General features: G+C 33.6%; 1 protein-coding gene and 1 long non-coding RNA gene across 2 annotated transcripts in view; one reads left to right on the forward strand and one right to left on the reverse strand.

Moving 5' to 3' along the window:
* Window positions 1-11,815, forward strand: part of LOC137617794 (uncharacterized) — a 372,403-nt gene that overhangs the window by 42,300 nt on the left and 318,288 nt on the right. The gene's annotated exons all lie outside the window — the stretch shown is intronic.
* glob1 (globin 1) overlaps window positions 1-11,815 on the reverse strand; it is a 496,433-nt gene that overhangs the window by 368 nt on the left and 484,250 nt on the right. Inside the window, 2 exon segments of the mRNA XM_068347754.1 lie at window positions 1-1,251; window positions 1,253-1,321. The exon segment at window positions 1-1,251 is cut by the window's left edge and continues 368 nt beyond it. Of these exon segments, the coding sequence (XP_068203855.1) occupies window positions 1,174-1,251; window positions 1,253-1,321 (147 nt within the window). The 3' untranslated portion in view covers window positions 1-1,173.

Raw genomic sequence — 11,815 nt, forward strand, 5'->3', positions numbered from 1 at the left:
GCCAATGGTTCATCAGTATTCAATTATCTTTTTTTTTTTTTTTTCATTTTAATGTTCTATTATTTTGCAAACATTGCCAATGGTTCTTCAGTATTCAATTATCTTTTTTTTTTTTTCATTTTAATGTTCTATTATTTTGCAAACATTGCCAATGGTTCTTCAGTATTCAATTATCTTTTTTTTTTATTTTTCATTTTAATGTTCTATTATTTTGCAAACATTGCCAATGGTTCTTCAGTATTCAATTATCTTTTTTTTTTTTTCATTTTAATGTTCTATTACTTTGCAAACATTGCCGATGGTTCGTCAGTATTCAGTTATCTTTTTTTTTTCTTTTTTTTTAATTTTAATGATAATTTTAGTTTTTCTCCACTTCTGATTCGAAGACTAGTTTTCCATTATATTGTTACATTTCATCAAATAACTGTAATATCTTAAAAGAACCCAACTATATTAATATTCACAAAGTGTTTTTGTCTAAACGAAAAACGCAAAAACTGCAAATTGAAATGGAATGCATTTCCATCATTTTCTCAGATGTAAGAATTTTATAAATGTTTCAATTTGCATCAGCTGACATCAAAAGGGTGTCCAATACGCCTGTGGTATAATCAATGACGTCATTGCTCACGAATGTGTAAAGTTGTTCCCCATTTATGTTAGTTTTACGTCATGTCTCACTCCCCCTTGTTTCTTCTTTGCCATTTTCACTGGCAAATTAACCTTTTGTTTATTCAGTTCGCTTTGCTCATCTCCATTTGATATAGATGATTAATTTCCAAAACAATGTTTATGATTTTCTAAAGTTTATTTCCCTCTGAAGGCACACATCTGTTTATTTTTATTTTTTTTCCATTTCCTTCTCGCACTGTTTATTCTTTTCCGTTCGCTTTCATTTTGATTATACTCTTCAACCTTTATACATGAATATGATTATGCTAATTACTTTCACCCACATTTGGCACATTTAGAAATTATTAACCAGACTTAATTTCTTCAGTCATTTACACTTATTTCAGTTATTTGATATTTCATCTTCATTTCTCTATTTATCATTCTATGCAATGCATCCACAATACGTCCAGTCCTTCAATATTTCATAATTTTAAAAAAATCTTCTCATGCAAAAACACCCACTCTCTTTAAGCGCTTCGTTCAGCGCTTCGTTCAGCTTTATCCTTTCTTCATTTCCTCTAGCATGGCCAGTCGCATGCCGTAAGCTATGTTCTTGAGAAGGAGAGCCCAGGCCCGCCTCCACCTCGTCCGTCCATTCAGCTTCCAAGGCTGGTTGAATGGCCTTCAGGAACTCGGGTCCCACGAGCTGTTTAAAAGAAAGAAAAGCGAGAGAATTAGTTATTTGTTAGAGAGAGAGAGAGAGAGAGAGAGAGAGAGGAGAGAGGAGAGAGAGAGAGAGAGAGAGAGAGAGAGATTGTTAATCCAGAAATTATTAGAATTAGTAATTATAATTGAGAGAGAGAGAGAGAGAGGAGAGAGAGAGAGAGAGAGAGATTGTTACTCCAGAAATTATTAGAAATAGGGCCTTTAAATTGTGTGTGAGAGAGAGAGAGAGAGAGAGAGAGAGAGAGAGAGAGACGGGGCAAGGCCCACAACGTCCATGTTAACTATGCTTAGTTTTAAATGTTTTGGAACATTTTTTTGCCAAAATTTTTTATTTTCATTTAATGAATTATATCTAATAACATTTGTATGATGATGCTCCAACGCACTACAGTATATGAGGAATAGAAAAAAAAGGGTTATAGAAGAATACAATAAAAACCTTAGTCCTTGATGTAATGAAATTATATGGCATTATTTTTGGTATCCTCGAAATAAGGTTTTTTTTTTTTTTTCACTATGCCAATGCTTTTTGCTGGGATTTTGAATTTATAGTTGGAGAAGGACACTCCAAAATCAAACCATTGTTTTCTAGTCTTGGGTAGTGCCATATCCTCTGTACCATGGTCTTCCACTGTTTTGGGGTAGAGTTCCCTTCCTTGAGGGTACACTCGGGCGCACACTTCTATCTTATTTCTCTTCCTCTTGTTTTGTTAAAAGGTTTTATAGTTTATATAGCAGATATTTATTTTAATGTTACTGTTCTTAAAATATTTAATTTTTCCTTGTTTCCTCACTGGGGTATTTTTCCCTGTTGGATCCCCCTGGGCTTATAGCATCCGGCTTTTCTAACTAGGGTTGCAGCTTAGCAAGTAATAATAATAATAATAATAATAATAATAATAATAATAATTAAAGATTTTATGAGATGCTAAACATTTATGGCAATATCTTGTCTGTTTATAAATTGTTTTACTTTTTTTTCCATCAATTTAGATACGATCTTGATCAACGATATCTTCTGAATGGCCATTTTATATCTTAATTCAAGTATATCAGGATTGTCCAATCACCACAGTTGTATTGAACAGGTTACGTAATTCTTGGTCTTTCACATATATAATATTTTATATTAACATCATATGTAACCTGTGGATTTTCCTTTCACCAATTATCAACAACTGTCCTTGGTTCTAATGATCTTCCTGTAGTTGGTCAACTGTAAAATATGGCTGCATGGTTAATAATTTGCATGAAAAAACTGTAAATGCCTGGCAACATTTATTCCAGGATTTTTATCGTTTTAAAAAAACGGATATAATCACGTAAAGGAGTGATATTACGGTCACCAACCCGTAAAATATAATAACAACGTATGGTAAAATTACGGTCACTTGTATTTTATTGAAATACAGCTGAGAACAGTATATTTTTACGGAGATTTTCCGATTACAATTACGATTTTTTTAAACAGTGTGGCCTATTCGGTCTCTTATTTAAAACCGCCTTTGTTTATAGATGTGTTTTTTTGCTCTTTTTGTAAACAATAGTAAATACTTGCAAGTTTATTTTCTTGTGGGGGGGGGGGGGGGGTGCGTTTGAAACTTGCATCTTATTCAGGTCTAATGGGTGTTAAACTTTGATACACTTTTTAAATTATGCATATTGTTATTATTATTATTACTAGATAAGCTGCAACCCTAGTTGGAAAAGCAGGGAGCTATAAGCCCAAGGGCTCCAGTAGGGAAAAATAGCCCAGGTGAGGAAAGGAAGTAAGGAATTATATACAAGAGAAGTAATTAACAAATAGAATAAATTATTTTAAGAACGGTAACATTTAAAACAAATCTTTAACATTAAACTATAAAACTTCAAAAAAGAGGAAGAGAAATAAGATAGAATAGTGTGCTTGAGTGTACCCACAAGCAAGAAAACTCTACCCTAAGACAGTGGAAGGCCATGGCACTACCCATGACTAGAGAACAAAGGTTTGATTTTGGAGTGTCCTCCTAGAAGAGCGGTTTACCATAGCTAAAGCGTCTCTTCTACCCTTACCAAGAGGAAAGTAGCCACTGAACAATTACAGTGCAGTAGTTAACCCCTTGGATGAAGAATTGTTTGGGAACCTCAGTGTTGTCAGATGTATGAATACAGAGGAGACTGTGTAAAGAATAGGCCAGACTATTCGGTCTACGTGTAGGCAAAGGGAAAATTGAACCGTAACCCAGAGAGAAGGATCCATTGTAGTACTGTCTGGCCAGTCAAAGGACCCCATAACTCTCTAGTGGTAGTATCTCAACGAGTGACTGGTGCCCGGGCCAACCTACTACCTAACGTAGACCAACTGGTGGTAATATAAGTGGACATATCTGGATTATGCCTACACGTGGTGCCTTTAATTCCCCTTGTGTGATTATTGCGGTCACAAGGCAGTTTATATATATATATATATATATATACATATATACACACACACACACACACATATATATATATATATATATATATCGATTGTTAACTCGACTGCTTCTTTAGGAACTAGTTTGATTGATATCTGACAAATAGTATGCACTTCATAAGCATTACCTTTGCCTTGCCTTTGCCTTTGCTTTTCCCTTCTGCCTTTCTCCGATTTAGTATATACTGTAAGAATCGAGCTTGACTTATCGGTCTGGAAAATCCCTTACTATTAATTATAAAACTTTTCTTTTTACTACGGTTTACGATATCGGTTTTTTTTTTTTTTTTTTTTTTTTTTTTTTTTTTTTTTTTTTTTTGAGGAAGCTGAAAATCTAGTTACAACATTTACCTTATAACTGATATTGATTTTAATTGCTAGAGAAACTGGTTTGTGATCAATTTAATATCGTTATTTTTATTATCATCATCATCATCATCATTGTTTTCCTTTTGATGGGGAGATGAATTTATTTATATATTTTACGGGTGATGGTAATGTTATATGTTTGAGCAATTGTTGTAATAGCAAATAAGGACGAGGACAGAGAAGTTTGAGTTAATAGGGGAAAAGTGATGGAACAAAGAGCTGCGAGAGAGCGTACAGCTCATGAAAGGCAATATCGGTGTACTTAGAAATGGATTTTGGAATGCTTCCCTGCCTTGTATCCAGAAGGACAGGGCTTCGGGACACTTTAATTCTCTTTTTCTTGCAATGTTACAGCCATTGTATACACTACTTTGATTTACAGAGAGAGAGAGAGAGAGGAGAGAGAGAGAGAGAGAGAGAGAATGGGCCTGGTTTGTTGAGAGAGAGAGAGAGAGAGAGAGAGAATAGGCCTGGTTTGTTGAGAGAGAGAGAGAGAGAGAGAGAGAGAGAGAGAGAGAGAGAGTATATGGGGCTGGGTTTGTTGAGAGAGAGAGAGAGAGAGAGAGAGAGAGAGTATATGGGGCTGGGTTTGTTGAGAGAGAGAGAGAGAGAGAGTATATGGGGCTGGGTTTGTTGAGAGAGAGAGAGAGAGAGAGAGAGAGAGAGAGAGAGAGTGAGTATGGGGCTGGGTTTGATGCGAGACTGGGATACTCGGGGCCGCTATGGGAATTTGCTTATAAGACGGCTGTGTAATAAAAAACTTGAATGCTTTTGCAATGTAACCGTCCTCTGGTATAGGAAACAGACAATATAATGGTTATCAATATTGCAGCTCTTTCAATATAGGTACTAGAACACGATTTTTTTAGCAGATTCTCATAATGACGAAAAACAACTTGTTATTTTCCATCTCACAATCGCATCAAGAGTTGATTCCCATTTTGAATGATCCCAAGAGTCTCCGGGATAGCGAGTCTCGAGGATCTAGCTTCCATATACCAAATAAGCTGCTTTAAAGATCAAGTCCATAAGGCTTTTATGGAAAGAATGAGATTAGGTTAGGTGTTTCTCTCTTACAGCGTTTTGGTTTTCGCTGGAAATGGTAAACTGATTTTTTTTTTCGCTGGAAATGGTAAATGATTTTTTGTTTTTCGCTGGAAATGGTAAACTGATTTTTTGTTTCTCGCTGGAAATGGTAAACTGATTTTTTGTTTTTTGCTGGAAATGGTAAACTGATTTTTTGTTTTTCGCTGGAAATGGTAAACTGATTTTTTTGTTTTTCGCTGGAAATAAACTGATTTTTTTTCGTTTTTCGCTGGAAATGGTAAACTGATTTTTTTTTTTCGCTGGAAATGGTAAACTGATTTTTTGTTTTTCGCTGGAAATGGTAAACTGATTTTTTGTTTTTCACTGGAAATGGTAAACTGATTTTTTAGTTTTTCACTGGTTTTAATGTTAATGTTATTGAAATATATAATTTTTATTTTTCATTACTTCTTATATCGTTTATTTATTTCTTTATTTCCTTTCCTCTTTAGGCTATTTTTCCATGTTGGAGCCCTTGTGCTTATGGCATCTTGCTTTTCCAACTAGGGTTGTAGCTTAGCTAGTAATAATAATAATAATAATAACTGGTTTTTTGTTTTTCGCTGGAAATGGTGAACTGATTAATTGTTTTTCCCTGGAAATGGTAAACTGATTTATTGTTTTTCGCTGGAAATGGTAAACTGATTTTTTTGTTTTTCGCTGGAAATGGTAAACTGATTTTTTTCGTTTTTCGCTGCAAATGGTAAACTGATTTTTTTTTTCGCTGCAAATGGTAAACTGATTTTTTGTTTTTCGCTGGAAATGGTAAACTGATTTTTTGTTTTTTGCTGGAAATGGTAAACTGATTTTTTGTTTTTCGCTGGAAATGGTAAACTGATTTTTTGTTTTTCGCTGCAAATGGTAAACTGATTTTTTGTTTTTTGCTGCAAATGGTAAACAGATTTTTTGTTTTTCGCTGCAAATGGTAAACTGATTTTTTGTTTTTCGCTGCAAATGGTAAACTGATTTTTTGTTTTTCGCTGGAAATGGCAAACTTATTTTTTGTTTTTCGCTGCAAATGGTAAACTGATTTTTTGTTTTTCGCTGCATATGGTAAACTGATTTTTTGTTTTTCGCTGCAAATGGCAAAACTTATTTTTTGTTTTTCGCTGGAAATGGTAAACTGATTTTTTTCGTTTTTCGCTGCAAATGGTAAACTGATTTTTTGTTTTTCGCTGGAAATGGTAAACTGATTTTTTGTTTTTCGCTGCAAATGGTAAACTGATTTTTTTTTTTCGCTGGAAATGATAAACTGTTTTATGCTGGAGATGGTACTGATTTTTTTTTTTTTGCTGGAAATGGTAAACTGATTTTTTTGTTTTTCGCTGGAAATGGTAAACTAATTTTTTGTTTTTCGCTGCAAATGGTAAACTGATTTTTCGTCTTTCGCTGCAAATGGTAAACTGATTTTTTGTTTTTTGCTGGAAATGGTAAACTGATTTTTTTCGTTTTTTCTCTGCAAATGGTAAACTGATTTTTTGTTTTTCGCTGCAAATGGTAAACTGAATTTTTTGTTTTTCACTGCAAATGGTAAACTGATTTTTTTTTCGCTGGAAATGATAAACTGTTTTATGCTGGAGATGGTACTGAATTTTTTTTAATTTTTTTTGCTGGAAATGGTAAACTGATTTTTTTTTTTTTTTGCTGGAAATGGTAAACTGATCTTTTGTTTTTCGCTGGAAATGGTAAACTGATTTTTTGTTTTTTCGCTGGAAATGGTTAAACTGATTTTTTGTTTTTCGCTGGAAATGGTAAACGGATTTTTTGTTTTTTGTTGAAAATGGTAAACTGATTTTTTTTTCGTTTTTCGCTGCATATGGTAAACTGATTTTTTGTTTTTCGCTGCAAATGGTAAACTGATTTTTTGTTTTTCGCTGGAAATGGTAAACTGATTTTTTTTCGTTTTTCGCTGGAAATGGTAAACTGATTTTTTGTTTTTCGCTGCAAATGGTAAACTGATTTTTTTTCGCTGCAAATGATAAACTGTTTTATGCTGGAGATGGTACTGAATTTTTTTAAAATTTTTTTGCTGGAAATGGTAAACTGATTTTTTTAATTTTTTGCTGGAAATGGTAAACTGATTTTTTTGCTTTTTCGCTGGAAATGGAAAACTGATTTTTTGTTTTTCGCTAGAAATGGTAAACTGATTTTTTGTTTTTCGCTGGAAATGGTAAACTGATTTTTTGTTTTTTGCTGGAAATGGTAAACTGATTTTTTTTCGCAGGAAATGATAAACTGTTTTTTGCTGGAGATGGTACTGAATTTTTTTAAATTTTTTTGCTGGAAATGGTAAACTGATTTTTTTATTTGTTTGCTGGAAATGGTAAACTGATTTTTTGTTTTTGCTGGAAATGGTACCTTTTTTTTTTTTTTTTTTGCTGGAAATGGTAAACTGATTTTTTTTTAATTTTTTGCTGGAAATGGTAAACTGATTTTTTGTTTTTTGCTGGAAATGGTAAACTGATTTTTTTTTTTCGCTGGAAATAGTAGACTGATTTTTTTGCTTTTTCGCGGGAAATGGTAAACCGATTTTTTTAGTTTCGCTGGAATGTTAAACTGATTTTTTATTTTTCCCTGGAAATGGTGGAAATGATTCCCGCTTATGTAAAGTCAATTTGGTAAGACAAGATGGGATTTGATCTGGAAGCCTGGAATCAGACGGAGGGGATTTTTTGTCTCGACCGACGATATCCTGGAAATGAAAATTCAAGGAACTGGAGATTTTCTGATAGATATTTCTCTGGATTTCAGTTTGATCGGTAGACATTTTGTTGCTGTTCATAAAACCTTAGTTAAATACGTCTTTACTATATAGCTTATTGTAAAGTGTAGTAACGATAATAATAATAATAATAATAATAATAATAATTATTATTATTATTATTATTATTATTATTATTATTCATTTATGTCTGTAGAGATTGATTGATTGAGTGAGAGAATTTTCTGGCATCCTTATGTCTGTCGAGATCTCAAGGTTGTTAAAAAGAGTGAACTGGAAAAGTTTTAAAAAACTGGAAGACATGTAGTGACTAAAGGTTTTGTAATTAATAGACCCACTTCGATTATCTCTGTTAATTAGATAAAAAATATTTCAATGTTTTCTCTTTGAAATATATATATATATATATATATATATACATACATATATATATATATATATGTATATATGTATATATATATATATATATATATATATATACATATATAAATAGCTCTTAAAACTATTTTGTGGTTAGCATATTGAAGTTTAGAAATGCAAGAGCATAATCAGAAAATGTAAATACTGGGATACATAGGAAGGAAAACATAAGCTACTCTTGACATCTTTGTTGTGGTGGCCTATTGGAAACGTCCCTGCCTGGCGTTCTGTTGGATTTGGGTTCGAGACCCGCTCAAGCTTGATAGCTTCCTGTAGTGTCTGCAACCTTACTATCATTGTTAGATAAGGATGGGGATTTGGGGAGCATATTGGTCTACTTGTTGAGTCATCAGCAACCATTGCCCGGCTCTCCCTGGTCTTAGCTTGGGTGGAGAGGGCCCTTATCACTGATTATATTCATAAATGGTCAGTCTCTAGGGCGTTGTCACTGCCCCTTATCTCTACTATTCATGAGTGTCCTTTAAACCTTTAAACATCGCTAAGTTGTTGATGTTCAAGCAGGAAACTTTATCTCGACATAAGAAGCGCTGTTGGTTTTGTCAGTTCATGTCGAACAATTACTGAAACAGCATAGGTCTTTTGTGAATGGCTGTCACCTGTTTGGTAGCTTAATGCTTGATTTATGACGGCTAAAGCTGATATGAAAGCTTAACAAAGCGTAATCATAGCATTCGCTACGGTTTTGAATATCTCTGGAAAGGAATATGGTATCTTCAAGTCTTCGGATTAGTGAGGTCGGTGTTACTGTATGATATGAGTCGTATGACAATGAAACAATATCCAACAAATTATGTAGATTTGAGAACAAAGCCCTCAGAAGAATATAAGAGATTACTCAAGTGTCATATGTGGATGAGATCATGATGGGGGTAGATGGAGATGGTTTGGGCATGCTTTTCGCACTTCCCAGGAGAGATTAGTTCACCAGATTTCAACTAGAAGAGTTGGGAGACCCAGGCCTACATGGCTGAGGACTATGAAGCGTGAAGTAGATGACGATGAATGGAGAAGTATTGAATTAAAAGCTCAAGATAGAGACGACTGGCGAAATGTAACTAAGGCCCTTTGCGTCAATAGGCGTGGGAGGTGATGACGATGATGATGATGAAATGTATGTTTAAATATTTCTGTATGAATATTATCATCTATGTGCTTATGTGTACGCCTATGTTTAAAAATGTTGGTATGAGTTTTTATCACTTTTTTATTATCACCAGTATTATAGAGGAGTGGATAAACGAAGTCGCGAGGTATTTTGTAATTAGGGAAGTGGTATACAGATTTTGAAAAAAGGAAAAGATAAAATAACATAAAGACAGTTATAATTTTAGGTTTAGGAAAAAATTTACACGTACATCATGAAAATGTAGTGGCAGTCTATCGGATGACTGCACTGCCAAAAAAGGGATTTTTGCATTCACAGTGGTTATCCCACCGTGTGATATCCCTTTTACCAGTGCGCCAAACCGGGAAGCTCCACGTGCAAGAGGAATTCTATCCTAAAGTGGCCCTTAGGAACTCTTATCATGATAGCATGAATAATGATGCGCCCACAAACGATACTTCCTTTACTATTCACTGCTTGAGAGATGGCAAGTGTGTTGCCATGCATGCACGTACGTTAATAAGATTTATAGGGATAGAGTACAGTACTATAATGTACTTCTAACTAGATTTTCATAATATAATTTGAGAGAGAGAGAGAGAGAGAGAGAGAGAGAGAGAGAGAGAGAGAGAGAGAGAGAGAGCAGACTAGTGTGTGTATGTTTGTGTCTGTAGTGTATCCAAATGTCTGAATGTAGACAGCCAGCAATGTTTAATATTTTAGAGATGTAAATGAGGGGTTGGTAGTACAGCATGCATACCACATTCGTTCACTATATCCAGTTTGCATGCACACAAATTAAATTTATATATATATATATATATATATATATATATATATATATATATATATATACTGTATATGTATTTATATTCTCTAAAAAGAAAAGTATTTAGTGGGATGGGCCTACCAGTACTAACTTAGCCATTAGAAACTTGGAACCTTACTAAAGCCTTAACACATAAGCTAGTTACAACTTACAGAGCTATGAAAGGAATAATGATGGGATTAACAGTTAGAAAAAGAAAAAAGAGCAACATGGATACGAGAGCAAACTAAAGTAGAGGATATTCTAACAACTTGCATGAAAAAAAAGACATGGGCAGGACATGTAATGAGAATGACAGACAATAGGTAGACAAGAATAACAAAAGAATAAATCCCTAAAATTGCAAAAGAAGCAGGGGAAGGAAGAGAAGACGATGGATTGGCAAATTAAGAAAGTTTGTGGATGTGGACTGGCATAGACTGACCATTAACAGACGATTGGAGGGACATTTCTAAAGCCTTTATTCTGTGGTGGACTAGTAATGGCTGATGATTTTATATATCTATATAATATACTGTATATATATATGTATATATAATATATATATATGTATATATATATATGTATGTATATATGTGTATATATATGTATGTATATATGTGTATATATATGTATATATATGTATATATATATATATATATATATACATATATATATATATATATGGGGGCTGGTGCAAAAATAATATATACCCCACAAACTTGAAATAAGGTTTTCCTTTCATATATTTAATCATCACATCCAAATTATAGACTGACTATATATTTATCTTGGCTTTTTTTTTTCTTTCTTTTTGGGGGGGGGGGGGAGATCAGAGCGAGTTCAGTGCTATATTGAAAAATAGAACGATATTAGTTTGGAATGAAAATATAAAAGACTAGATGACCTTAACTGTTGCATGAAAATACGCTCTTAATAGGTTCGAAGGATCTCGTTGTCAAAAATTAATCTGGTATCAACGTCATATTACTTTTTCATGTAATAATCAAGGTCATGGAATGTCCTTTCCACATTTTCGACATGTTTAGTAATACCCTCTTACGAAACAGTATATACTCTTGCCCCTTTGATTAACCTATTCGTTTTTATTATTACTTGGAATATTTTGGGCCCACTGGTTTTCCCTATCCCATTCGTTTCATCAGTAAAACTTTTGATTAACAAATTCAATTAGTGTTCGAGTTTGAAGCCTCAATCCTTTAGAAACTGTTACGAAATATTCTCTGGAAAATGCTTGAGGGAAAATGATAGCTTTTACGAGCTCGTTAAAAAATTGCGGTTTGTGGATGATGATTAGGGTACTGACGACTGTTGTGAAAGTCACAACACATATATCACGCAAATCCTCTATTTTTGTCCTCAGTTTGTTTGTTTGTTTGTAAGCAACTTTACACAAAAACTACTGTACCGATTTTGACCAAACTTGGTAGTAATGTTAGGTATGGTCTAGATGAATCTTTAAAGATT

The sequence above is a fragment of the Palaemon carinicauda genome, chromosome 24 (genome assembly GCF_036898095.1).
Source record: "Palaemon carinicauda isolate YSFRI2023 chromosome 24, ASM3689809v2, whole genome shotgun sequence".
Classification (NCBI taxonomy): Eukaryota; Metazoa; Arthropoda; class Malacostraca; order Decapoda; family Palaemonidae; genus Palaemon; species Palaemon carinicauda.